Below are 27,828 nucleotides of genomic sequence, written 5' to 3' on the forward strand. Positions count from 1 at the left end.
AAAACACAGTCGCGACCGGGGAACATAGGTACGCTCCCAATAAAAGGTATACAAAAAACTGATGTCTGACACGTTTTATGAAGAAAGCGTTTCCAAAAAGCATTGGACATGGGCTATGACCCACTATTGTTGCTTTTCCACCGACAGTGGAAAGCTACCAACACAAACAAAGAGGAGCTAGGAAAGCAAATTAACTACGTGTTTAAGTTGTGAAGGGGCAAACATGTGGCTACACACAGCACTACAGATGTTGAAACAAAATATTTGTTGCACAGCTGAACGCTGTATCACATCATGAGCTGGCTGTTCTCAATTCACAACACGCATCCATCCAATCTACATCAGGCATTCTGACCAAAACTCATGCATTCCCCACCACAGTTATTCCTCTAATTACTCCATATCGTCATCTCCACTACCCAACACTGTACGAACGCAAACCATGGATAAGTTAGGCTACTTGGTGGCTATGGCGAATGTGGCATGATAAAGGTTGCGACAACGCCACCTGCGGCAGTTTCACCCGCAGGAAATCCTGAACTTCTAACAGTTCTTCATGTAACTAAAGACACACAGGTTCGAAATACCACAGGGGCGAGAGACGGTTTCAAATAAGGAGAATACTTTATTAAACAAAAATAATTAACCAAAATCCCCCACAATACTACTACTACTACTACTAATAATAATAATAGTCACAAATTAGCACTGGGCAAGGATAAAAAAAAAAAACAGTTAAGGGAGAGGGCAGGGGCTTACCAGGCGGCAGGGACAAATCAAAGTAGAAGGGTCCTTAACTTAAAAACACCCGTGACACTACACTCACACATCAAACGAAAGAAAAAGGAAATGGTGAAGGGGACCGCCACCAGGAACTGGACTGCCGCCTCTGGGCCACCGCGCCTAACCAAACACGAAACAAATCAATTAAAACATGCCAAAAAGTGCTGAACAAGACTGGTCTGGAGGAAAAGTAAAAGGTTTAACACAAAATTACTAAATAATACAAAATAATCAATAACATCAATCAATAACACCAATCAATAAAAATCAGCCTCAATGAGAAGGTGACGATATTAATTGAGGAGCCCGGTAACCAGGCCGAAGTTGGCTCAAAGACTCAGTCGCGTTCAACTCAGACCGGTAAATGACGCGCCGGCGTCACCCGGCAAGCCAGACGCGTCCACAATGTATTGAAAGAGAGGGAGCCAAAACAGCAGCGCAGATCCAGGGAATCCGCGCCAGTGGATAACCAAGGCCTCACTCTGAGCTACATTACCGCTCCAGAGCGACTGGAAAGGGACGCGCTGCGCGTCAAATCTCCCAGCAAAAGGAGCAAGCAATCGCACCCAGGAAGGGCTTCTGGCGGAGCGATGCGTCCTCCACAACCCCAGCAGCCGGTTACGCTGAACGATGAGGATTGCACACACACAACCACGCTGGCCACACCGAACGGCCCAGTCCCCACAGGGAAGCGGAAGAGAGAGAGAGAGAGAGAGGACAGGTGTGCGCACCTGTATATATATATCAAGTGCCCCGCCCCTCAATTAATGCACTCAGCAGATTGACAGTGCCCCATATTGGTAAGGAGGGAGACGACCTGTCACACTAACTTCAATCGAGTTAAGACAGCCGACCACTTGAGTGCAAAAAAACACAAAACACCTCACCACAGCACCAGCAAATCGTAAGCAATAAATATTGCAATACGTTTATTTATGTGGCAGTGGTCTGCAGATGCATCCCGTGGTGTAGCCTGCCACATCCATTTAGTTCTACAGGTGATCGCTCTGTATGTCCATGGTACTACCGACCTGCTCTGGTGCTTTTTACCATCATGTATTCAGGCTAAAATGACTTGATTGTCTGATGCCTCATCATTGCATCCCAGCCAAAGTGTATTGGTATTAATACCTCATTCATTGTCCAAGCCAGGCTGGCAGCTCATACAAAAATAAGTAAGGGATAATCTATAGAACGCCGGTCATTATCGGGATAATAAGCCCCGACAGGGCGGACAGGGCGAACCGGACACCGCGCGATGCGAAGGTGTCTTGCCCTGAAGGGGCTTGTTCTATCTAGATAATGACCGGCGACGTTCTATACATTATCCCGCTTATTACACGGCTACTTGCCAAAACGAAAAAATAACTTCACACGGTGTCTTTTTACAATTCATTTGTTATTACCATTCGTAGTGTTGATCAGCAGAGAAATAGTCCGCCAAAGACGTTGACATTGCTTAGCAGCGAAATACGCTGGGGTTGATAAGTTACCGGACTACTTGCGGAGTGATACGAGAGACGTGAATCAGAGCCACGTTCCTTGACAGCGGACATTATGCAACGGTCAATTATCGAAAAATAATTCACAACTGCAAGTCGGGAAGGACCATGCAAGTGAACAGCGCATACCACAGCATTGAGGAGAGCCGTGTAATAATCCATAATAATTAAACTCAAGTTTTTTGTCTTTTTAAGTGGTGGGTACAAAATGAATCTTGACGAAAACTGGTGGGGACTCGTCCCCAGCGTCCCCAGCCTAACTGACGTCTATGGATCCTGTGCCGACTAACCCAGAGCTATCAGTTCCACAGCACCGGTTATGAATTAGTTCAATCAACACGGGGTTGGTTAACACAGGGTTGTGCGAGTTCACGGCAAACCTATAAAGACGTGATGTATGGATCATGGAAATCCTGATCAAAATGGCGAAACGGGCCGCATATTTTACCGATCTCGAGCAGAAATTCAAAGTGGACGATGATGATATTGCTATTCAAGGTACTAATTATTCCTTTTCGTCCCTCAGCAACTAAAGAATAAAAATGATGGAAGAAAACAGTGTTTGGTGTGTTTTTTTTTTTAAATTGAAATGATTTCTGCAAATGTGGTCTCGCATCCTTTGTCAGCCCTTACAAACATTTGCGGAATGTGTTCCTCCTCGAGGTACGGGTCAAAGGGGGGAGGCATCTCTTTGCGCAGAGTGGCTATATTGTGGAGGATGGCGCATGCAACAATTACATCGCATGCCCGTTCCGGACAAACTCTTAGTCCACGTAGGCATTGGAATCTGGACTTCAATATCCCGAATGTATTTTCAATCTTAACGCGGGTTCTGCTGTGTGCCAGGTTAAATGTTGTCTGTGGTCCAGGAGCGGGATTAGGGTACGGGGTGATGAGCGTCTGGAGGCATGGATACCCTCGATCTCCTAGGAGATCCCCATCGAATTGCCCTGCGATCAAATACAAACTTTGAGCTATCTTGCACAAGCAGAACAATTATATGAGGTCTATGATATGTTCATAATGCAACACACCCTGTTGAAATGTATTGCTCACATTGGATGTGTGCCATCAATGCACCCAATTACATTAGGAAATCCTGAAATACAACACCCAGATGAAAAGTCAACAAGGATAATTTCGGAGCCATTTGGGAACACTTAAAGTAGATAATGCTGACCTGCAACCTGGGTTTATGGCCTGGAAAAACGATGAAGTTACGCAACAACCACTTCAGCGCAAGATAGACGCACTGAGTGGCAGACGGTAGCTTTGCCTATGTGCTCAGCATCTCCTACACTACAAAAAGCTACCCGTCGCAAAAAAACGGAAAGCTATGCAAATTGTTTGTAGTGAACTGAGGGCAGATCCACGATTGGTAACATTTGCAATGTAGGGTTGGAGAAGGCTATTTAAATATATCAAAGAATCACGTGAAAAACTATATCTCTCCAGCAAAAAGTCATACGGAAAGGACAATATGTCGAGCCGTGGTCTAATTAATCTATCTGTGAATTGCACGAATTATTTGCGCTCCGATATCAACAGGCGAACACGTAAAAGCTGCGATAAACGCGGGTTTAAATAGCCTACTCTGAGCAAAACCGGGTTATCTTCCAAACTTAACCTGCGCAAAACCTGCTCCGACCAGGTTTGATTGAGAGCATATGTTTCTTTAGCAACTTAGCCTACATACCGTGTTCATTTTGGAACGGAAAACCTAGGGTTGCAGCTAACCCTGGGTTAATTTAGCTGGGTAAGTGATAAAACCGGCTTTATGGAACACCCCTCTGGGGTACTCGTAGAGCACTAAGATGCATCGTTACTATAGCCTCAGTGGAGTCACCAACACGTCATCCAATACCACTGAATGTCCAGCTGGCGCTATTTCGCAATACCCCAAAAACAGTGGTTCCCGCATATATATTACTTGTGTTGTCCTCACTGCAGTGTAGCAACTGCAGCTATACAACTAGCTAAACTCTTCCTTATAAATGAAGACGTGAGTCGTAGTAAGCTTTAGTTGCTCTTTACTGTGGCTCTTTTCCTCATTGTACAAGGTCAGAGTGAAAACTGTAACAAGACAAATACGAAAATTACCATTTAGCTCTGTAACAGGTGTTTTCCTCATGTAAATAAATGTAGGCCTAAATAAAACGTTTTTAGCCACAAATATATCAAATGTATTTTTCATGTAAATAGTACTTTTTAACATTAACTTCTGAATGTAATTATGAAATTATCAACTTACGACGTTGCCTGACGTTTACAGTGATACAATCATGCAGTTGCACACAGAAATGTAGCTGTGCAAACTCAGCTAGCCTCCTCAGACTACTAAACCAAAACAAACCTATGACCCAGGAACATTAGGGTGAAAACTGCCCTTCAAAATAAGAGCTCTTTCAAAACAAAAGTCCATTCAGATTTATGCGTGAAAGGCAACACATTACTCGTAGACTACTGTTAGATTTAAACAGCAAAGACAGAGACGTGTTAGAAGTCAACACAAATAATAATTTATTGCAGCAATTTAAAATTCCTGTAAAAAAATAAATGTACCGATGAAACGCCACGTCACAAGGTAACCCTATCACAAGGCATAGGCCTATAATAAAATCGAATGATTCCGTTGCTCGTGTGGGAAGTCGCTTGCGAGCGGCACTTGCTGTCTCCCTCTGATTTTAATTCAACCATCGTGGTTAAAATGTCCTCATATTGATCAATGACAGAAGACATAGGCCTACTGTACATGAATCATGCTGAGACCAGCGGGTGTCGGATAATTTCTGCAGGCGTTTTTTGTTGCGATTGTTTGCCATAAAGCACTGTAGGCGTGTTGGTGAGGCTGTGATGAAGTTCACTATTTATTGGACCGTGTCCAGACAGTTAGGAACATCCCTGACCTTAGTGGAGTGCACAATCGCCAAGTTGAGAGCATTGTTTCTGCAGTGAACGCAGACTGCTGCGGGAAACTGTGCTGCGATGCGTGCCTTTCCCGCTTACATTGCCCGCATCATCGTACCCCTGCCCAACAATATGGGCAGGAATCGATCTAGACCAGCAACAGCAATAGCCGTGTCAATGCCACTGCGTTTGAATGATAATGAATCAATGGAACGTTGCATTTTTAATGTTGACACCAAAGTTTCTAGAGTGCGCGGCGCGCCAATCACTGAATGAATGAATGAAACCTTCTGCGGAATCAGAGCTCACCCTCTTTGCGGCGCAAAGCATGTTTCAGAAATCAGCACATTTAAATAAATGCTATATTTGTCACACAGACACATGCTATTTTTTATTTTTGTAATATTTTATTATTTCAGGGGAGAAAATGCCGTGAAACAATGTAGGCCTACGCAGGGTGCGTTCAGGATTAGGACTGATATAGCATATGTCGGCCTAGACCCTAAATCAATTGTGTTTTAATATTTGTAGCCTTCATATTAGTCTATTCTTTTCGTAGGCTACTCTGCTGTTGGCCTTGATGGGGAGATATTTTTTTGCTGCCACAAAATATAGTTTAATCCAACAACATTGCTGCGTCTCCCCCTCCTACCGAGCCCATTTCAGCACCGTGTCAGTAGACAGCTACAATCCTACGACGTCGTAAGAGCAGAGCACGCGCGTTCATGTTAAGATGAGTTTCGGGAAACGCTAGCCAAAAATTAACGATGCATCGTGAGATCCATCGTACGATGGATCGTACGAGCATGGATCCATCGTCATCGGGAAACGGGGGGCTGTGATAGTGGTAATTAGAGGCAAATGGAGATGTAGTAATTTCAGTATACTCTTTAATTATGTTCATTAGAGATTAATAGCTTTATTCCTTTATTCATGTGTGTATTTGTTATTGTTCTTTTGATATAGGAAACCACATGATCTCATTGCCAGCAAAGAGTATTAAACCACCTGCACTATCCATCACCTGCTTCTTCATTTTGGACCCTCTGAAGGTTAATTGGCCTTAAGTTGGTGTTCTGGCCGGGCGGCACCCCGGTGTGAACTCAGTGATAGCCCCTGAACTAACGCCAGATACAGTATACTCCCAGTGTCTTCACTACAATTAAAATTCATAATGTATATAATATATAGCCTACTAATAATTTATATAATTTTGAATCGTCTGTAACTTCATATCGTATATTTCGTATATCGTAAAGTTTGACTGTTAGCACTCCTTCACACACACTGTTTCCGGTATAGGTCCCTACTGGCGGGATTACTGGGATCAGCAGCACTGGTGATCTTTACCTTGCACACGTGCAGCTTCGTGCTTGGAAAGGCCCTTCCGTACATGGCTTGTTAGATTAACGCAATGATTGGAGCAAATAAAAGTCCAGGGAATTAATTGTCGTTTCACAAACACATCTGTTTTAAAGTTGGTTGTCTTGTATTGTGTCATAACCATGTTGTTGATTCAATGTTTTGTAGTGATGCCCACTGGCCACCACACAGGTTTAAATTATTCTGTCTGTGCACCAGGACCAAAGCAATCAAGCTAACTTCAATCGGGACGGTGTGTCCAGTGTTGCATCCATTTTATTGCTTTCAGCCGTTGATCCTGTGCCCCTGCAGAGTTTATTATCCACATCAGACACTTGGCACCCAGTCATGGGTGTGCCCTTGTCAGCCAACTGATTCACCCATGTGGACTGCTTGTTGAACTGTTCACTGCCCTCAGGATCCATCAATGCATAGAAAAACAGCCGATGGGTGCACCTTAAAGGTGACATATTATACCACCAACAGTTGTGTGAGTGATTAGCTGTTACAAGCCGTTTTGACATAACATAACAAGTGAGTGTGTATACCTAGATGTATGGCGGATAGATGAGCAATGTTTTCTACAGTCCACTGGGTAGGCTAGTAGACTGATCTATCCAGCAGAGATTTAGGTGGACACGCCCACTTGTGATGTCAGAAATTTGCAGATTTTCAAAATGTCACCTTTAAACACCCTAAAACTTGAGCGTCTTGTATGTGATAAAGACAGACAGACAAGGCCGGGGTGAATGGGGGCAGAATATTAACTCTAGGTGGGGCTCGGATGCCCATGACGTCACACAGAGTGGACATTTATCCTGCCTTACTTGTTGGGTTGTGGAACTTACAGAAGGAGGACACTTGTGCGGGTGTGTGTATTAACAAGCTGTTTTTTTGCGCATGTTTTTTTTTTACCTGCGCGCGCTTTTTTTTTTTTTGACCTACGCGCATGTCCAAAAAAGGTAAAAAAAAAAAAAAAAAAAAACATGCGGGCGCAGGAAAAAAAAAATGCGGGCACAGGTCAAAAAAAAACATTTTTTTCAACAATTTTTTTCTTTCTTTTTATATATATATATATATATTTTTTTTTTCTTTTTTCTTTATATCATTTTTTTAAATATATATATGTAATTTTTTATATCATTTTTTAAATCATTTTTTATACATTTATTTCATATATTTCTTTGCAGAAAAATAAAAAATTGCAAAAACACCAATGATGATTTGTCAATCAGATGCTTATTCGTTTTCTGGGGAACAGTCAGCCTCCTATCAACTGTATCAATCATTAAAACAAAGTCCTCATCTCAACTGTTTACAAAGGGAGACTTGCTTGCGACGCAGCAATCGCCTGCTAGTTGACCTGCCGGGTGGGACGATCAGTACTTCCCCAGTTCTGATTGGATCGCTTCCCAAATCGTCCCGCTTAAATGTTCGTCTCGTTTTTATTCGTTAACGAAAGTGTCAAAAGATTTCGTAGTAGTTTTTGTCATCCTAAATTGATTTTTATTTAGTTATCGTCTCGTTTTCGTCAGACTGTAGCCCCCCCCCCCCCCCCCCCCCCCCCCACCCACAATGTTTTCTCAATGGATCTCCACGAATCACACAAGTGGCCAATTTTGTTTAAAAAACGGCGAATTTCGCCGAAAGGTGACTAGTGTATATATCGTGTATATATTTGTGCATATGTATGCATATATATGCGTGTGTGTGTGTGTGTGTGTGTGTGTGTGTGTGTGTGTGTGTGTGTGTGTGTGTGTGTGTGTGTGTGTGTGTGTGTGTGTGTGTGTGTGTGTGTGTGTGTGTGTGTGTGATATATATATATATATATATGTAGGTAGGCTATACACTTGTGTGGGTGTGTGTGGTGAATCTGTTACCCGGCCAAGACGTTGATGATGACGGTGCAGCCCACCAGGAAGGGGGCCAGGGGGGTCTTGGTCTTGGGGTTGACCGCCACCAGCAGCACCACTAGCAGCACCACCATGGTGATCAGGCAGGTCATGGCCATCTCCCCGAAGATGGCGCCCGGCAGCTGCGCCTCCGTCTTCAGGATGTCGAAGGCGGCGCCCGTGGCGTTGAGGTAGCGGTCGACCGGGACCATGAGCTGTGAGGCACCGGGGCGTTGAGGATGGAAGGAGCATAGGATGAGCTGCCTTTGACGTCAATGTTAGTCTCCCTACTGTCTACTGTCCAAAGACAGGAGAAGGGTGATGATTGTGAACTGATGAAAATAAAAATGATAATAATGTTTAATATTCTTTTTTTTAATAGGCCTACTTAGTTTTTATTGAGCATTTTTGCAACAAAACAATGATATAGACAGTACAGATAACAGATACAACTGTCGGCACGACAGTATTCTTTTGTTATTATCGCAAATGTTGCATGGGTCACAGAGGTTGTAGAATTGACTTGATAGCTACCGGAAAGCAAACAGGATTATAAGATATAAGACATCACAACACATCACAAACCACACCCTTATTTTAGCAAATATATATTAACCTTTGTTAATATGTTAACCTTTCCATCTCGCGAATCTTTTTAATAATTTCTAGCCAATTATCTATTACCCCTAATAACTGCCTTCAAAGCGTCCCATAGTATATTTGGGTTTACTTCCCCATTATAATTTATTTCAAGATAAGTTTTAATTTCAGCTTTTATTTGATGTATGACAGTTTTGTTATTAAGCAAGGCTGTATTGAGTCTCCAAATTGTTATTTTTGGTCTACTATCCAAGTACAATTTACATGCCTACATCGGTGAGTGGTCTGAAATGTCCCTTGAGCCGATATCACAGTTAAGAATTCTGTCATTCTTAAAAACGAAGAAAAAATCTATCCTTGAGTATACTGTATGGGGAGCTGAACAATATAGTCTCTATCTGTTGGGTGAAGTTCTCTCCAGACATCCAGTAAGCCAATCTCCTCTAGGCCCTTTCTCAGGATTTTATTTTGTGGTGAAACAGTTCTCTTATTGTTAGATGTGTCCTCTCTATTTATTACCGTGTTAAAATCTCCAGCACAGATTAATGTACCTTGCGACTCTGAGGCTATGAGCTCGAGAACTGTCTTCATTAGTTTTGGATCACTTTGTGGAGGTAGATAAACAGAGATAAGAGTGGTCATGTTATTTTCTATTCTACCTTGCACTAAAATATATCTGCCCTCACTATCCCTAATCTCCTTTACTAATTCAAAATTTAGGGAATTATGTAATAATACCGCTACACCTCTTTTGTGGCCTGTCTTAAAGGAGCTATAAAATGTGTTCTTGTACCCAAACTGCTTTAGTTTTTCATGTTCATCTTTAGATAGATGGGTTTCCTGTAGAAATATGATCTGAGGTTTCTCCCTTCTCATCTTAGCCATTAGGCCTACTCTACTCCTCTTAACTGGATTATTCAAACCATTCACATTCCAAGAAGCTACTTTAAAGTGTCTGTACCCTGACAATAGTTATATGTGCCGACAATATGAACAAACGAACAATGACAAAAACAAATAACAGGCACTTTTAGAACAAGTGCAACATCGACTTCCAACTTCAGGGTTTTACCCTGCCCTGTCACATAGGCCTATACTTGTGTCCATGTATGTGGTTTTGGAGAAACAGTCCTACACGTTCATGTAGGGGCTCCCTCTTTGCGAGAAGCAAAGCTCCGTTTTCCCCGAATGTCATTCTAGGTCTCTTCCTGATCAGATCTATTTTCCCTTAGTAAATATAGTTTGGGGTTTCAAATAGCAACGAAATGAAATAAAAAATAAAAAATAAAAATAACGGGAGAGTGGACCATTCAAATATAATCAAACCGATATATATACATAATAACGTTGAATGGTGTAGTAGAAGCGAAACCTCACTATAAAAATTGAAATTCGCTGAGCCGTCCGCGCACTCGTGTAGGAAGATCTCGGCCCGTTCTGCTCCAGTGGACGCCTTGTGTGAGCCTCCGTTCCCAGTACGCTTCAGTCGTCCTCGGCGGGTCCACAGGATAGCCTCTCGTACCTACGCATATCCTCAGCTGCTTCAGTTGCGTTGTTGTAGAGGCGGGGTCCGTTTTCCCAGTGGATTTTCATTTTGGCAGGATATGGTGTTTGGAAGCGTATTTGTTTTTCTTTGAGAATCTTCTTAATGTCTTTGTATTCTTTAAGTTTATTGTTCACCTCCGCAGGGAAGTCGTGTGCAAATATAATCACTTTCCCCTCACGAGTGATCCTCTTTGCCCATGCGGCTCTCAGTATCTTCTCCTTGGTGTCGTTGGCCTACCTCTGGAAGTTAATCAGGGTGGAAATTGAGATCGCTTCATCTCGGGGTTTAGGCCCGAGTGATCGGTGTGCTCGTTGAATTTGTAAATCCACGTCCTCACCGAGGTCCAATAGCCTATTCAGAAAGTTCGTGATGAACGGTAACATTGAAGTTCCCTCCGTGCCCTCTTTCAATCCATATATTCGGACATTGTTACGGCACGAGTGTCCTTCCATGTCTGTTAGTTTAGCCTGGAGAGTTTTCTGTTGTTTCAGAGCACAGAGCAGAGTATCTTTTAGCTCCGTGTTGGCCGTCTCTAGCTCCTCCACCCGCTCCTTGGCTTCAGTTATTGTGCCGTGGGTAGTAGGCTAACATCCCCGCCGACATCCGTCAATTTCTGATTTACCTCCATCCTGAAGTTATTGAATTCTTGTATTAGGCCTATGTCATTTCTGAAGTCGTTCTTAAAGTCCGACAATTCTTGCTTGAGTTCGCTCTTCATATCGTGTATGCTTTTAGTTATTTTGGATCGCTTTCGCTGTAGTCAGTCCATCTTCCTCGCGGTCAACTTTCATCCTCTCCGCAGTGGATTTTCCATCGTTCATGCTCTTTTCATTTGTCCCGTCATTTTTAGGTTTCCCGTAACTTTCTTTCTTTTAGCTCCACTCATTCTATAGGATTTTTGTTTCTTTTGAGTAACTATTTCGAGTTTTAGTGGAGTTTTAAGTTAATTGATCAGGAGAGTGATAGAGTTTATGCTGCCATCTTGTTGCGCCCGCCCTGGAAGTCATGTTTAATATTCTTATAAATATTAGTAGTAGTAGTAACAGTAGTAATATTATTATTTGTATTAGTAGTAGTAGTAGTAGTAGTGTTTTAATTGTTTTATATGTACACTTCATGTTTATGATGGCAGTTTTACTGATTTTGCCAGCCCTCTGCATGGGCAAATCAAGCGACAAACAGCCTACAGTTATATTCTATTTAATAATATTCTGGTATTTGTATCAAACGTTTGTATATCATGGATTGTCTTCCTATATGCATTGTCTGAAATGCTGGAAGTGCTTGGAGGCTGACCTTTGACATGCCGGCTCCCAGTACTCCAATAATCTGACTGGCGAGGTAGGACCCGACCATCACCAGCTCCATACCTCCACACAGGTAGATGGCAATGGTGAAGGGAGGGTTGAAGTGAGAGCCACTGGAGGAGATACAGCACAGAAATGTCAGATCCGACCATATATCTATGGCTTAACAGGACTCGGGATCTTTTATAAATTCAATTAAGTTAAATTGAATTAAATTAAACTCAACTCAACTCCATTGCATTCCATTCTAGTCCATTAAATTAACCCTTGCTGCACTTGTATCCAGTTACCTTAGAAACCTGCAACACGTCTTACAACACATACAGTGGCTCCGAGATTAAGCAATAATTAAATCGTTAAATCACCTGATTTACCTGTTATCCATGACGGCCACCATGATAGCCACGGCCAGAGCGGGCTGCAGCCTCCCGGCCGCCGGCACGTTCTCGGTGACCGACGTGCAGCCGATGAACACGAAGAACATGGTGCCATCAGCTCGGCCAGGCACGGCTGGGCGAGCATCTTCTCGTAGCGGTTGGGCAATCGGGGGATCGCCGCCGCCCTTCCCTTGTCCATCAGGCCGGCCTCTGTGTCCAGTGGCGATTGAATTACGCCCCCCAGGGCGAGACCCACTCCGTGCGCCCCCCCCCCCACCCCCCGAAGTTGTTGACGGGGGCGAATACGGGCTGGCGGAGTTGTTGAGGGGGGGTAATGCGGCTGCCCGGTTCGCCCACCTGAATCCGCCACCGCCCACTGCCCAACAAGTGAGGCAGGATAAATGTCCACTCTGTGTGACGTTATTAGTAGGCTATATATTATATACATTATGTATTATAATATTATAATATCAACCCAAAATGTCAGATAACCTCATTAAAACCAGTAGCCTACTATTAAATACTTCATATTGACTACACACACACACCTCCCAAAATACTTTTCCGATTGTTGTATAGATTGTTGTATTCTACATCATAAAAAAAATGGTCTCTTTAATTTTGTTCCTTCAATCAATCGTCCCAGGACGCGGATATCGGATACATAGCGGATATCAAAGCAGAGCAGCGGACCGGACGCCTATATGGGCGGGCCGGAGCAGCCTCAGATAACAGCGCGTGGTCCACCGCAGATACCGCTCACTCGGTGGTCAAGAGCTGCGTGACCTTTAATGACCTTAAGGGCACGTCTATTTTATACAGCACCACTCAAACACAAGGCCCATCAAGTGTTTTACCATGGAAGAAATCCCATGTTACAAACATTAAAGGGAATTGTCAAATATAACAAAAGGTTTAAATAGGCCGTGCACTTACAAATACTATTCAGGTCTATTTTTAGCAAAGAAGATGGGTAATACTCAACGTTTCATAATTTGTTTGACAAGAATAAAAAAAAAATTGTAGCTTTCTTGTAGCCTATATATGGTGTGTGTGTGTGTGTGTGTGTGTGTGTGTGTGTGTGTGTGTGTGTGTGTGTGTGTGTGTGTGTGTGTGTATATGCATATATATATATATATATATATATATATATATATATATATATATATATATATATATATGGTATCCCATGTGACTCCCCTCTTCCGCCACCGGCTCCCTGGCCTGTAGTAAGGCCCGCATCAGATTCAAGGTGATGGTACAGGCATACAAGGCGGTCGATGGAACTGCCCCTGCCTACCTCCAAGCCTTGGTGAAACCACACACAAACCCTGCTCGATCCCTCCGCTCAACTACCTCAGCTGGACGTCTGGTACCGCCATCACTAAGAGCAACAAAAGGTCGATCAGCTAAATCACAACTCTTCTCTATCTTGGGACCTTCTCTATCTTGGGAGTCGCTCACCAGCTTCCGCAAACGACTCAAAACCCACCTGTTCAGAGTTCACCTAAACTCGACATAACCATTCAGTCCCTTATTTGTCTGTTGCACTATTGTTTGTTGTACGTCCTGGCACGTAATGAACGCACTTAATGCAGGTTGTATTCATTCATTGTACTTAATTGTGTAGCATGTAGGCCTACTTAATTGTGTTGTGTAGGCCTACTTAATTGCTAGCTATCACTGCTGTATACCGGGGAATGGGGTTAGCCTGGCGATTGTTAGTAGTCTACTTGCACTTGGTTCTATGAAGATCTTTACTGTACCGACGGCGATATTTCAGTTCTTATGACAAATGTAGGCTACCCATTGTAAGTCGCTTTGGATAAAAGCGTCTGCTAAAAGCCCTAAATGTAAATGTAAATGTAATGGTATAAGGTATATATATATATATATATATATATAATATGGTAGGCTATATGGTTTCTGCATTTAGTCAATTTAGTAGCATATTTATTGTGTCAAAGATGAAAATTTGTGTGTGTGTGTGTGTGTGTGTGTGTGTGTGTGTGTGTGTGTGTGTGTGTGTGTGTGTGTGTGTGTGTGTGTGTGTGTGTGTGTGTGTGTGTGTGTGTGTGTGCGTGCGTGCGTGTGGGTATGAATAGCCTAATACACAAACATGCGTGAGCCTGCATGCGTTAGGCATTATTAATATTTGTTAAAGAAATTAAATATTATTGAATATAATATTATTCGATTACATTATTTTAAATTAAGCCTGCCCTCTGATAAGTGAGGGTGGATCCCTGGCACATCTCCCACCTTTTCTACCCCAGATTATCAAGCACCTATAGCAGTGCTAATGTTACATCATCAGGCCTATGTGTTAAATATATGTTATATCCGACATCCTCCTTAAGAAATTATGCGACTTGTTTAACGTAGGCCTACACATTTGATCCAATTCATTCTCTGTTTTAAATCTGTGCAAAGACCAAAATCCGATCATTTTCTTCTCATTTTGTTTAATATTTAGCAAAATACCAAAAAAATAACAAGTCATAATTCTACAAGTTAACGGTATTATGGTATTATAATTCTAATTATAATACATAACATAAGTATTCTAATTATCATTATAATCATCATGTACAAATAAAATAAAAATAATAATACTACAAATCTAACATTACATTTACCAGCTACTCTCTCCAGTTGTGCTCTAGTGCTTGCTTATGCAGCACTTCTTGTGTATGTAATTTGATTATTTATGGGCCTATATAAAGGTGTGCAGCAGTAGGCCTACCCTCAATCAAAATCCAGATCCATGTGTCGTTTGTAGAACTCGGAAATGTTTACCAATTTCTCAAACTAACTAACTAAATGTATGGGCCTGCAGAACAGCGAAACGTCCAGAAACTTCCACATCGATGGGTTTATCTGAAGCGTGTCATCTCCAGCCTATTCCAGTCCGTTCCGTGGTTGTGGGCGGGCGGTGGGAACCCCTTAAAAACCGAGGGTGAGAGCGAATGATATGTAGTCCTAAATCTTATACCTACTGAAGCAACAACAACAAAACCGCAACCATGGTTGAGTGGACTGATGACGAGCGCCAGATCATTAATGGCATCTTCTCCAACTTGGACTACGAAGAGATCGGCCGCAAGTCTCTCTGCAGGTATGTACCTGCACCCAAACCCTAACCCTTGTGTCGGTAAGAATGCATTGTGGAACTCAAACTCATCAGTGTTTTGACTCCACTTGGACCACTTGAATTAACCCATCATTCCCCGGTCTCTTGCAGGTGTCTGATCGTGTACCCCTGGACCCAGAGGTACTTCGGTAACTTCGGCAACCTGTACAGCGCACAGACCATCCTGGCCAACCCCTTGATCGCCGCCCACGGCACCAAGATTCTGCACGGTCTGGATCGGGCCCTGAAGAACATGGACGACATCAAGAACACCTACGCTGAGCTGTCTCTGCTCCACTCCGACAAGCTGCACGTGGACCCCGACAACTTCAGGGTACGAGCATGCACGAACCACCGCCAGTTATTCTCACCTCACGGTGCTCTGTCGGAGTCTTCTTAACGAACCTAAACCTCACTAAACGTCCTCCTCCCTCCCTCACATGTGCAGCTGCTGGCCGTCTGCATGACTGTCGTCATCGCCGCCAAGATGGGCAACGCCTTCAACGTGGAGACCCAGGCGGCGTGGACGAAGTTCCTGGCTGTCGTCGTCTCCGCTCTGGGCAAACAGTACCACTAAGCTGATATTCAACAAAATGCTGATGTTCTTGAATAAATTTAAAAAAAAAATGTAGGCCTACTTCCAACTCGTTGTGTCCTTTGTTACTGCTGTGGGGATGAGTCCCATGCAACGGGTCTGTAAGCGGCTGTGGTCCGTGGTTCGACACGCTCAGCGCTGCCGTTATACGACCCTGGCCGGGCCTATGTCAACTTGGTCCCCACAACGATTTTGATGCTTAATAGTGCTCGATTCTTTGCAAACAAACCAATCAAGCAACAAAAAAAAAACGGGCAAAGAACCAGGCAACCATACAACCAACTCGGTCTTTAACAAGAGTCGAGCTAAACCGCTGAGGTGAACCACCAGCACTAGTACACTAAGCCATGGGCCTGGAGAAGATGGAGCTGGAGGACACTGTGGGACTTACAGAAGGAGGACACTTGTGAGGGTGTGTGTATTAACAAGCTGTTCTGTGAGGGCCATTGAGGAGAGCTTAGTAGAAGTAGTACTAGTAATATTGGTAGAAGTAGACATTTTAGTAGAAGTAATCATAGTTGTAGTAGTGGTATAGTAGTAGTAGTAGTAGTAGTAGTAGTAGTAGTAGTAGTAGTAGTAGTAGTAGTAGTAGTAGTAGTAGTAGTGGTATACATTTTAGATTTATTCCATCTCATCTCTGCACAATATGCACAAGAGGACAATATTCTAGTCCATCATGACTCCCAACAAAAGTTCACACAAAGCACAATTGTACACACTGGGGAAATGTCCTTTTGATGGCTTTATGCCCATTTGTTAAAAAGTTGATGGTGTCTAGTTTATATTAACTGGTACAAATGGGACAACACATGTAGTTTAGTTAAAAAGTTTAAGTTTATTCACAGAAAATATAACAACAATACTAACACTAACAACACAGACAACATTAGTACCAGGTGCTTCAAGACATGGCATAACAACTGTGGAGTGTGACATCTCATCAGCAATGGGTCTTCACCATCGTCTCCTACAGCTCACCACTACCAAACGAATATCTCAGAGGGATCACTTCAGGATCACTCTAATCTTTTCATCTCCAAGAATCAGCCTGGGTAAAAAAAAAACAAAAAAAATGGTTTTAAGTTGTTTTTCAAAATTATACTTTAGGTTTTATTTTAAAGCTGGTCCTCAATGAAATGTGACATATTTCGCGTGTTGGCCCCTCACCTGAGCAGTGCCGCAGCGATGAAGCAGCCCCCGATGGGACCCACCCAGTACACCCAGTGGAAGGTCCAGTAGTTGGTCATCACCGCCGGGCCGAAGGCTCTGGCCGGGTTCAGGCAGGTCCCGGACACATCCCCGCTGAGATCAGCCAATGAGTGAATGAGGAAATAAGTGAGTGAACAGCCTTGGAAGGATGATTATTTAAGATACAGAGAATATTAATGAATTTTAGTGGTGAGACATTATCTGTTTTTATTTGATAAATAATAATGTGTGCATGTGTTTGTGTGTGTGTGTGTATTTGTGCGTGTGTATATATTTTGTATATATTTGTGCATATGTTTGTGTGCATATGTATGCATATATGTATGTGTGTGTGTGTGTGTGTGTGTGTGTGTGTGTGTGTGTGTGTGTGTGTGTGTGTGTGTGTGTGTGTGTGTGTGCATATGTGAGCAGATACCTTTGTGTGCATTTGTGTGTGCGGAGATGATGATTACATAACTATATCTATATATACATGTAGGTATACACTTGTGTGTAGTGACTCTTTTACCCGGCCAGGACGTTGATGATGACGGTGCAGCCCACCAGGAAGGGGGCCAGGGGGGTCTTGGTCTTGGGGTTGACCGCCACCAGCAGCACCACCATGGTGATCAGGCAGGTCATGGCCATCTCCCCGAAGATGGCGCCCGGCAGCTGCGCCTCCGTCTTCAGGATGTCGAAAGCGGCGCCCATGGCGTTGAGGTAGCGGTCGGCAGGGACCATGAGCTGTGAGGCACCGGGGCGTTGAGGATGGGAGGAGCATAGGATGAGCTGCCTTTGATGTCAATGTTAGTCTCTCTACTATACTGTCCAAAGACAGGAGAAGGGTGATGATTGTGAACTGATAAAAATAAAAATGATAATAATGTTTAATATTCTTATAAATATTAGTAGTAGTAGTAACAGTAGTAATATTATTATTATTAGTAGTAGTAGTAGTGTTTTAATTGTTTTATATGTAGGCTACACTTCATGTTTATGATGGCAGTTTTACTGATTTTGCCAGCCCTGTGCATGGGCAAATCAAATAACCCCTAGGGACAAATACAGTTATATTCTATTTAATAATATTCTGGTATTTGTATCAAACGTTTGTATATCATGGATTGTCTTCCTATTTGCATTGTGATGGGCAAAAACAAACACATCACATCTATGGTATGCCTTTCAACTTTTATGTCATGGCCCGTAAGGTCAAGTCAACCCAGAATACGGTCAGATATCCCACCGTTAGATCACAGTAATTAGCACATAGCCTAACCACAGCCCGGGGCGCCTCCCGCCCTTCTCAAGGTTAGGGGGCTGAACAGGGAGCTGGACCTGGGTAACCCCCACGCCAGCTCTGAACACATAAAACACACACACACACACACACACACACACACACACACACACACAGAACCATCATGCTCATCTGAAGCGGAGCCTCCACGGAGGTGAAGCTCCAGACGACCTCAGCACTGTTAGGGACATTCTCGCTCGATCGATCTCCTATGCTTTAGGACTCAGTGTAACCTTTGCTACTTCACCAAATAAATCCGAGGCCCCGTGCCGACAAATTTGATCTCCTCTCCGTCTCAGTTTATCTGCTCGAGTAATTGGACCGACGATATTTTCCCAACAATTGTCTGAAATGCTGGAAATGCTTGGAGGCTGACCTTTGACATGCCGGCTCCTAGCACTCCAATAACCTGACTGGCGAGGTAGGGCCCGACCATCACCACCAGCTCCATGCCTCCACACAGGTATGGCAATGGTGAAGGGAGGGTTGAAGTGAGAGCCACTGGAGGAGATACAGCACAGAAATGTCAGTAGACATGAGGAGGACTGGAGTTAGATAGATCCATATATCTATGGCTTAACAGGACTCGGGATCTTTTATAAATTCAATTCAATTCAATTAAGTTAAATTAAATTAAATTAAACTCAACTCAACTCCATTGCATTCCATTCTAGTCCATTCAATTAACCCTTGCTGCACTTGTATCCAGTTACCTTAGGAACCTGCAACACGTTTTGCAACACATAGGCCTACAGTGGCTCCGAGATTACGCAATAATTAAATCGTTAAATCACCTGATGTTATCCATGACGGCCACCATGATAGCCACGGCCAGACCGTGCACCAGAGCGGGCTGCAGTCTCCCGGCCGCCGGCACGTTCTCGATGTCCGACGTGCAGCCGATGAACACGAAGAACATGGTGCCTATCAGCTCGGCCAGGCACGGCTGGAAGATCTTCTCGTAGCGGTTGTGCAATCGGGGGATCGCCGCCGCCCTTCCCTTGTCCATCAGGCTGGCCTCTGTGTCCTCCAGCTCCATCTTCTCCAGGCCCATGGCTTACTGTACTAGTGCTGGTGGTTCACCTCAGCGGTTTAGCTCGACTCAGCTTGTTAAAGACCGAGTTGGTTGTATGGTTGCCTGGTTCTTTGCCCGTTTTTTTTTTTGTTGCTTGATTGGTTTGTTTGCAAAGAATCGAGCACTATTAAGCATCAACACCGTTGTGGGGACCAAGTTGACATAGGCCCGGCCAGGGTCGTATAACGGCAGTGCTGAGCGTGTCGAACCACAGCCACTTACAGACCCGTTGCATGGGACTCATCCCCCCACAGCAGTAACAAAGGACACAACGAGTTGGAAGTACATTTTTTTATTCAGCATTTTGTTGAATATCAGCTTAGTGGTACTGTTTGCCCAGAGCGGAGACGACGACAGCCAGGAACTTCGTCCACGCCGCCTGGGTCTCCACGTTGAAGGCGTTGCCCATCTTGGCGGCGATGACGACAGTCATGCAGTTGGCCAGCAGCTGCACATGCGAGGGAGGGAGGAGGACGTTTAGTGAGGTTTAGGTTCGTTAAGAAGACTCCGACAGAGCACCGTGAGGTGAGAATAACTGGCGGTGGTTCGTGCATGCTCGTACCCTGAAGTTGTCGGGGTCCACGTGCAGCACGTCGGAGTGGAGCAGAGACAGCTCAGCGTAGGTGTTCTTGATGTCGTCCATGTTCTTCAGGGCCCGATCCAGACCGTGCAGAATCTTGGTGCCGTGGGCGGCGATCAAGGGGTTGGCCAGGATGGTCTGTGCGTTGTACAGGTTGCCGTAGGCACCGAAGTACCTCTGGGTCCAGGGGTACACGATCAGACACCTGCAAGAGACCGGGGAATGATGGGTTAATTCAAGTGGTCCAAGTGGAGTCAAAACACTGATGAGTTTGAGTTTCACAATGCATTCTTACCGACACAAGGGTTAGGGTTTGGGTTCAGGTACATACCTGCAGAGAGACTTGCGGCCGATCTCTTCGTAGTCCAAGTTGGCGAAGATGTCATTAATGATGACGCGCTCGTCATCAGTCCACTCAACCATGGTTGCTGTTTTGTTGTTGTTGCTTCAGTAGGTAGGCCTATAAGACTTAGGACTACATATCATTCGCTCTCCCCCTCGGTTTTTAAGGGGTTCCCACCGCCCGCCCACAACCACGGAACGAACTGCAATAGGCTGGAGATGACACGCTTCAGATAAACCCATCGATGTCGAAGTTTCTGGACGTTTCGCTGTTCTGCAGGCCCATACATTTAGTTAGTTAGTTTGAGAAATTGGTATACATTTCCGAGTTCTACAAACGATACATGGATATGGATTTTTGATTGAGGGTACTGCTGCACACCCACTACCTGGCCTTTATATAGGCCCATAAATAATCAAATGACATACACAAGAAGTGCTGCATAAGCAAGCACTAAAGCACAACTGGAGAGAGCTGGTAAATGTAATGTTAGATTTTTATTATTATTATTTTTATTTTATTTTAACATGATGATTGTAATGATAATTATAATAGTTATGTTATGTATTATAATTATAATACCATAATACCGTTATCTTGTAGAATTATGATTTGTTATTTTTTTGGTATTTTGCTAAATATTAAACAAAATGAGAAGAAAATGATCGGATTGTCTTTGCACACATATTTTTATTAGCATTGCTAATAGGTGCTTGATAATCTTGGGCAGAAAAGGTGGGAGGTGTGCCAGGGATCCACCCTCACTTATCAGAGGGCAGGCTCTATATGTTTCATGTGTCATGCTTAATTTAAAATAATGTAATCGAATAATATCATATTAAATAATATGTAATTTCTTTAACAAATATTAATAATGCCTAACGCATGCAGGCTCACGCATGTTTGTGTATTATTCATACGCACGCACACAAAGACACACACACACACACACACACACACACACACACACACACACACACACACACACACACACACACACACACACACACACAAACACACACACAGACACACACACACACACACACACACACACACACACACACACACACACACACACACACACACAAACACACACACAGACGCACACACCACAGGAACTGGCCATATTAATGCTTCAATCAACTGTTCTTCAATTTAGGCTACTTGAAAATGAAAATTACATGAAAATGTAATTTTCATCTTTGACACAATAAATATGCTACTAAATTGACTAAATGTAGAAACCATATAGCCTACCATGTATATATATATATGGTAGGCTATATGGTTTCTGCATGTCCAGCTGAGGGACTTGAGCGGAGGGATCGAGGTGGGTTTGTGTGTGGTTTAGGGATGTCACGATACCAGAAATTTAGTAGTCGATACCAATACCAGTGAAATTCCACGATTCTCGATACCCAATTCGATACCACGGTCAAAAACAAAACAATAAATCCCATGTACTTTATTTATTAAAAACATTTAAACATTACAAAAAACAGTGGCACTGGCATGTAGCCTTCAAGTAATGAATAAAAATAAACCACTATTAACAATACAAAAAAAGAACAGTGGCATGTAGCGTTCAAGTAATAATAATTAAAAAATAATAATACGCGCTGAAAGCAGGCAGTCATGCAGCTATGCGGCTGGCGTTTACACTTGCGTGCATGGCGGGGTTTAAAACATAACTTCCAACCTAATATTAAGTAATATAACGCAGGTGCACAAGGCAGCCACAGGAGACGCCAACATTGTTTTCAACCGCTCGGTACCGCGCCGTATTAATTACCAAGTTTTGAAAAGAAAAAGTATTTGAAGCGAATAAGCAACGCTGTTTTTGATTTGTTTATTTGGTTTTGAACGAATAATTTTGGATGCATGCATCGGCTTTGAGTTGGTTTGTTTACTTTGAAATTGCATACGCTCGCAACACACACGCACACGCGCACACGCACGCACACATTCACCGCCGCACCTACTACAACCTGCCGATCTTCAATCAAAACAACATCATGTAAGTGATGCCGAACGCAGTCGTACCATGCGTGTTTAGAAGCGCAACATTGAAACGGGTCCCGTCTGAAACAGTCGCGCGGCGCAGCGTTCCAAACGCAAAGTACTTCCAGACACGACTCTTGTTATTCTTTTTATCGACGAGTCGAGGCGGAGCCGTCGCACTCGCTGCAGCTGCCGTCTTCCATGTTCCCGTGTAGGTGTATATGCTGCCCACGTGACGTCCAGAGGAATTGCATCCTCGGTACCTACGGTACCTACGGTACTAAGAAAAACGAGTACCGTCACGTTTTTTGAATTTTGGTATCGACTTGGTACCGAAGTATCGGTTCTCGTGACATCCCTGGTTTGACCAAGGCTTGGAGGTAGGCAGGGGCAGTTCCATCGACCGCCTTGTATGCCTGTACCATCACCTTGAATCTGATGCGGGCCTTACTACAGGGAGCCAGTGGAGGTGGCGGAAGAGGGGAGTCACATGGGATAAGGTGATATATATATATATATGGTATCCCATGTGACTCCCCTCTTTGTGACTCCCCTATATATATATATATAAATATATATATATATATATATATATATATATATACACACACACACACACACACACACACACACACACACACACACACACACACACACACACACACACACACCATATATGCCATATAGGCTACAAAAAAGCTACAATTATTTTTTTAATTCTTGTCAAACTAATTATGAAACGTTGAGTATTACCCATCTTCTTTGCTAAAAAATAGACCTGAATAGTATTTGTAAGTGCACGGCCTATTTAAACCTTTTGTTATATTTGACAATTCTCATTTTTTAGTTTAATTCTGTTTAAATTACATTCCCTTTAATGGTTGTAACATGGGATTTCTTCCATGGTAAAACACTTGATGGGCCTTGTGTTTGAGTGGTGCTGTATAAAATAGACGTGCCCTTAAGGTCATTAAAGGTCACGCAGCTCTTGACCACCGCGTGAGCGGTATCTGCGGTGGACCACGCGCTGTTATCTGAGGCTGCTCCGGCCCGCCCATACAGGCGTCCGGTCCGCTGCTCTGCTTTGATATCCGCTATGTATCCGATATCCGCGTCCTGGCGCGATTGATTGAAGGAACAAAATTAAGGAGACAATTTTTTATAATACCACAATCTATACAACAATGGTTTGGAAAAGTATTTTGGGAGGTGTGTGGGGGGAGGGGGGCCGGGGATATGGCATATTGAATGAGTTAAAACCTAACTTAGTCAATATGAAGTAGGCCTATTTAATAGTAGGCTACTGGTTTTAATGAAGTTATCTGACATTTTGGGTTGACATTATAATATTATAATACATAATGTATATAATATATAGCCTACTAATAATTTATATAATTTTGAATCGTCTGTAACTTCATATCGTATGTTTCGTATATCGTAAAGTTTGACTGTTAGCACTCCTTCACACACACTGTTTCCGGTACTGGCGGGATTACTGGGATCACCAGCACTGGTGATCTTAACCTTTCACACGTGCAGCTTCGTGCTTGGAAAGGCCCTTTCGTACATGGCTTTTTAGATAAACGCAATCATTGGAGCAAATAAAAATCCAGGGAATTAATTGTCGTTTCACAGTATAGCCTACATTTGTTTTAAAGTTGGTTGTCTTGTATTGTGTCATAACCATGTTGTTGATTCAATGTTTTGTAGTGATGCCCACTGGCCACCACACAGGTTGAAATGATTCTGTCTGTGCACCAAGACCAAAGCAATCAAGCTAACTTCAATCTACCTAACAACATTACAGCCCAGTCCGTCCGTGTTCCGAATTGCATGATCTTATTATTTTATTGCTTTCAGCCGTTGATCCTGTGCCCCTGCAGAGTTTATTATCCACATCAGACACTTAGTTGGCACCCAGTCATGGGTGTGCCCTGGGTGAGTCAGCCAACTGATTCACCCAGTGGACTGCTTGTTGAACTGTTCACTGCCCTCAGCATATGCATAGAAAAACAGCCGATGGGTGCACCTTAAAGGTGACATATTATACCACCAGGTGTGTGAGTGATTAGCCGTTACAAGCTGTTTTGAAAATCTGCCTCTTTCAATATAACAAGTGAGAGTGCGTACACCTAGATGTATGGCGGATAGATGAGCAATGTTTTCTACAGTCCACTGGGTAGGCTAGTAGACTGATCTATCCAGCAGACATTTAGGTGGACACGCCCACTTGTGATGTCAGAAATTGGCAGATTTTTGAAAATGTCACCTTTAAACACCCTAAAAACTTGAGCATCTTGTATGTGATAAAGACAGACAGACAAGGCCGGGGTGAATGGGGGCAGAAGATTAACTCTAGGTGGGGCTCGGATGCCCATGACGTCACACAGAGTGGACATTTATCCTGCCTCACTTGGGCTTTGGGACTTACAGAAGGAGGACACTTGTGAGGGTGTGTGTATTAACAAGCTGTTCTGTGAGGGCCATTGAGGAGAGCTTAGTAGAAGTAGTATAGTAATATTGGTAGAAGTAGACATTTTAGTAGAAGTAATCATAGTTGTAGTAGTGGTATCATAGTAGTAATAGTAGTAGTAGTAGTAGTAGTGGTATACATTTTATATTTATTCCATCTCATCTCTGCACAATATGCAAAAGAAGACAATATTCTAGTCCATCATGACTCCCAACAAAAGTTCACACAAAGCACAATTGTACACACACTGGGGAAATGTCCTTTTGATGGCTTTATGCCCATTTGTTAAAGGACCTTGTTAAAAATTGATGGTGTCTAGTTTATATTAAATGGTACAAATGGGACAACACATGTAGTTTAGTTAAAAAGTTTAAGTTTATTCACAGAAAATATAACAACAATACTAACACTAACAACACAGACAACATTAGTACCACAGGTGCTTCAAGACATGGCATAACAACCGTGGAGTGTGACATCTCATCAGCAATGGGTCTTCACCATCGTCTCCTACAGCTCACCACTACCAAACGAATATCTCAGAGGGATCACTTCAGGATCACTCTAATCTTCTCATCTCCAAGAATCAGCCTGGGTAAAAAAAAAAAAAAAAAAAGGTTTTAAGTTGTTTTTCAAAATTATACTTTAGGTTTTATTTTAAAGCTGATCCTCAATGAAATGTGACATATTTCGCGTGTTGGCCCCTCACCTGAGCAGTGCCGCAGCGACGAGGCAGCCCCCGATGGGACCCACCCAGTACACCCAGTGGAAGGTCCAGTAGTTGGTCATCACCGCCGGGCCGAAGGCTCTGGCCGGGTTCAGGCAGGTCCCGGACACATCCCCGCTGAGATCAGCCAATGAGTGAATGAGGAAATGAGTGAGTGAACAGCCTTGGAAGGATGATTATTTAAGATACAGAGAATATTAATGAATTTTAGTGGTGAGACGTGTGTGTGTCTGTGTGTGTGTGTGCTGATGTGTGCATATGTGAGCAGATACCTTTGTGTGCATTTTTGTGTGCGGATATGATGTGTACATAACTATATCTATATATACATGTAGGTATACACTTGTGTGTGGTGACTCTGTTACCCGGCCAGGACGTTGATGATGACGGTGCAGCCCACCAGGAAGGGGGCCAGGGGGGTCTTGGTCTTGGGGTTGACCGCCACCAGCAGCACCACCATGGTGATCAGGCAGGTCATGGCCATCTCCCCGAAGATGGCGCCCGGCAGCTGCGCCTCCGTCTTCAGGATGTCGAAGGCGGCGCCCGTGGCGTTGAGGTAGCGGTCGGCAGGGACCATGAGCTGTGAGGCACCGGGGGGTTAAGGATGGGAGGAGCATAGGATGAGCTGCCTTTGACGTCAATGTTAGTCTCTCTACTGTCTACTGTCCAAAGAGAAGGGTGATGATTGTGAACTGATGAAAATAAAAATGATAATAATTTTTAATATTCTCATAAATATTAGTAGTAGTAGTAACAAATATTATTATTATTATTAGTAGTAGTGTTTTAATTGTTTTTATGTAGGCTACACTTCATGTTTATGATGGCAGTTTTACTGATTTTGCCAGCCCTGTGTATGGGCAAATCAAATAACCCCTAGCGACAAATACAGTTATATTCTATTTAATAATATTCTGGTATTTGTATCAAACATTTGTATATCATGGATTGTCTTCCTATATGCATTGTCTGAAATGCTGGAAATGCTTGGAGGCTGACCTTTGACATGCCGGCTCCCAGTACTCCTCCAATAACCTGACTGGCGAGGTAGGGCCCGACCATCACCAGCTCCATGCCTCCACACAGGTAGATGGCAATGGTGAAGGGAGGGTTGAAGTGAGAGCCACTGGAGGAGATACAGCACAGAAATGTCAGTGGACACAAGGAGGACTGGAGTTAGATAGATCCATATATCTATGGCTTAACAGGACTCGGATCTTTTATAAATAAAATAAAATAAAATAAAATAAAATAAAATAAAATAAAATAAAATAAAATAAAATAAATTCAATTCAATTCAGTTAAATTGAATTAAATTCAACTCAACTCAACTCAACTCAACTCAACTCCATTGCATTCCATTCTAGTCCATTAAATGAACCCTTGCTGCACTTGTATCCAGTTACCTTAGAAACCTGCAACACGTCTTGCAACACATAGGCCTACAGTGGCTCCGAGATTAAGCAATAATTAAATCGTTAAATCACCTGATGTTATCCATGACGGCCACCATGATAGCCACGGCCAGACCGTGCACCAGAGCGGGCTGCAGCCTCCCGGCCGCCGGCACGTTCTCGATGACCGACGTGCAGCCGATGAACACGAAGAACATGGTGCCTATCAGCTCGGCCAGGCACGGCTGGAAGATCTTCTCGTAGCGGTTGGGCACTCGGGGGATCGCCGCCGCCCTTCCCTTGTCCATCAGGCTGGCCTCTGTGTCCTCCAGCTCCATCTTCTCCAGGCCCATGGCTTACTGTGCTAGTGCTGGTGGTGCGGGTATCAGTAAAGATTGAGGGGACCGTTGATGATGTTCTTGTTCACCTCAGCGGTTTAGCTCGACTCAGCTTGTTAAACACCGAGTGGAGCGCAGACGAAGCAGAGTTACTTTATACCCGAGACGGGGCATGATTCTGCAGCCGGATTGATTATTGTCTCGTAAAACATTACGGTTAGGTGAAATAACGGACGAGCTAATGTTTGAACTGGTACCTTGACCAGAGAAGAGGAGGCGTCTTATTGTGTGTGTGTGTGTGTGTGTGTGTGTGTGTGTGTGTGTGTGTGAGTGCATGTAGAGTTCAAGGTCAGTACCATGATATTAACTGGGACAGTATAATAATAATAATAATAATAATAA

The 27,828-nt window shown here is 43.4% G+C and overlaps 3 protein-coding genes and 2 pseudogenes across 5 annotated transcripts; 1 reads left to right on the plus strand and 4 right to left on the minus strand.

Moving 5' to 3' along the window:
* Positions 1-8,430: 8,430 nt before the first annotated feature.
* LOC311366791 (aquaporin-8-like) lies at positions 8,431-14,086 on the minus strand (annotated as a pseudogene). Its single transcript, XR_014684224.1, has 4 exons — positions 14,083-14,086; positions 12,274-12,531; positions 11,889-12,012; positions 8,431-8,661 (listed from the first exon to the last, which is right to left on the minus strand). The product of XR_014684224.1 is annotated as an aquaporin-8-like (transcript).
* Positions 14,087-15,236: 1,150 nt separating this feature from the next.
* LOC311366647 (hemoglobin subunit beta-like) lies at positions 15,237-16,053 on the plus strand. The gene is made up of 3 exons (XM_084485444.1): positions 15,237-15,394; positions 15,521-15,743; positions 15,858-16,053. The coding sequence occupies exons 1-3, from the start codon at positions 15,303-15,305 to the stop codon at positions 15,984-15,986; spliced, it is 444 nt and encodes a 147-aa protein (XP_084341570.1). The 5' UTR covers positions 15,237-15,302; the 3' UTR covers positions 15,987-16,053.
* An 864-nt stretch (positions 16,054-16,917) lies between these two features.
* Positions 16,918-19,546, minus strand: LOC311366871 (aquaporin-8-like; annotated as a pseudogene). Its single transcript, XR_014684225.1, has 5 exons — positions 19,287-19,546; positions 18,869-18,993; positions 17,722-17,936; positions 17,172-17,306; positions 16,918-17,052 (listed from the first exon to the last, which is right to left on the minus strand). The product of XR_014684225.1 is annotated as an aquaporin-8-like (transcript).
* A 297-nt stretch (positions 19,547-19,843) lies between these two features.
* LOC311367206 (hemoglobin subunit beta-2-like) lies at positions 19,844-20,637 on the minus strand. Its single transcript, XM_084486049.1, has 3 exons — positions 20,479-20,637; positions 20,130-20,352; positions 19,844-20,015 (listed from the first exon to the last, which is right to left on the minus strand). The coding sequence occupies exons 1-3, from the start codon at positions 20,568-20,570 to the stop codon at positions 19,887-19,889; spliced, it is 444 nt and encodes a 147-aa protein (XP_084342175.1). The 5' UTR covers positions 20,571-20,637; the 3' UTR covers positions 19,844-19,886.
* Positions 20,638-25,424: 4,787 nt separating this feature from the next.
* LOC311366870 (aquaporin-8-like) lies at positions 25,425-27,441 on the minus strand (the record flags this gene model as incomplete). The annotated part of the gene is made up of 5 exons (XM_084485643.1): positions 25,425-25,558; positions 25,677-25,811; positions 26,060-26,274; positions 26,694-26,820; positions 27,182-27,441. The coding sequence occupies 5 exons, from the start codon at positions 27,439-27,441 to the stop codon at positions 25,516-25,518; spliced, it is 780 nt and encodes a 259-aa protein (XP_084341769.1). The 3' UTR covers positions 25,425-25,515.
* Positions 27,442-27,828: the final 387 nt, after the last annotated feature.

Source organism: Micromesistius poutassou (assembly GCF_964030765.1).
Source record: "Micromesistius poutassou genome assembly, chromosome: 21".
Taxonomy (NCBI): domain Eukaryota; kingdom Metazoa; phylum Chordata; class Actinopteri; order Gadiformes; family Gadidae; genus Micromesistius; species Micromesistius poutassou.

Coding starts and splice junctions, on each gene's coding strand:
- LOC311367206 (XM_084486049.1), bottom strand. CDS start 20,570: ATGGTTGAGTGGACTGATGACGAGCGCGTCATCATTAATGACATCTTC. Junction 20,353..20,478: donor GGCCGCAAGTCTCTCTGCAG/GTATGTACCTGA, acceptor GGTCTCTTGCAG/GTGTCTGATCGTGTACCCCT. Junction 20,016..20,129: donor TGGACCCCGACAACTTCAGG/GTACGAGCATGC, acceptor TCGCATGTGCAG/CTGCTGGCCAACTGCATGAC.
- LOC311366647 (XM_084485444.1), top strand. CDS start 15,303: ATGGTTGAGTGGACTGATGACGAGCGCCAGATCATTAATGGCATCTTC. Junction 15,395..15,520: donor GGCCGCAAGTCTCTCTGCAG/GTATGTACCTGC, acceptor GGTCTCTTGCAG/GTGTCTGATCGTGTACCCCT. Junction 15,744..15,857: donor TGGACCCCGACAACTTCAGG/GTACGAGCATGC, acceptor TCACATGTGCAG/CTGCTGGCCGTCTGCATGAC.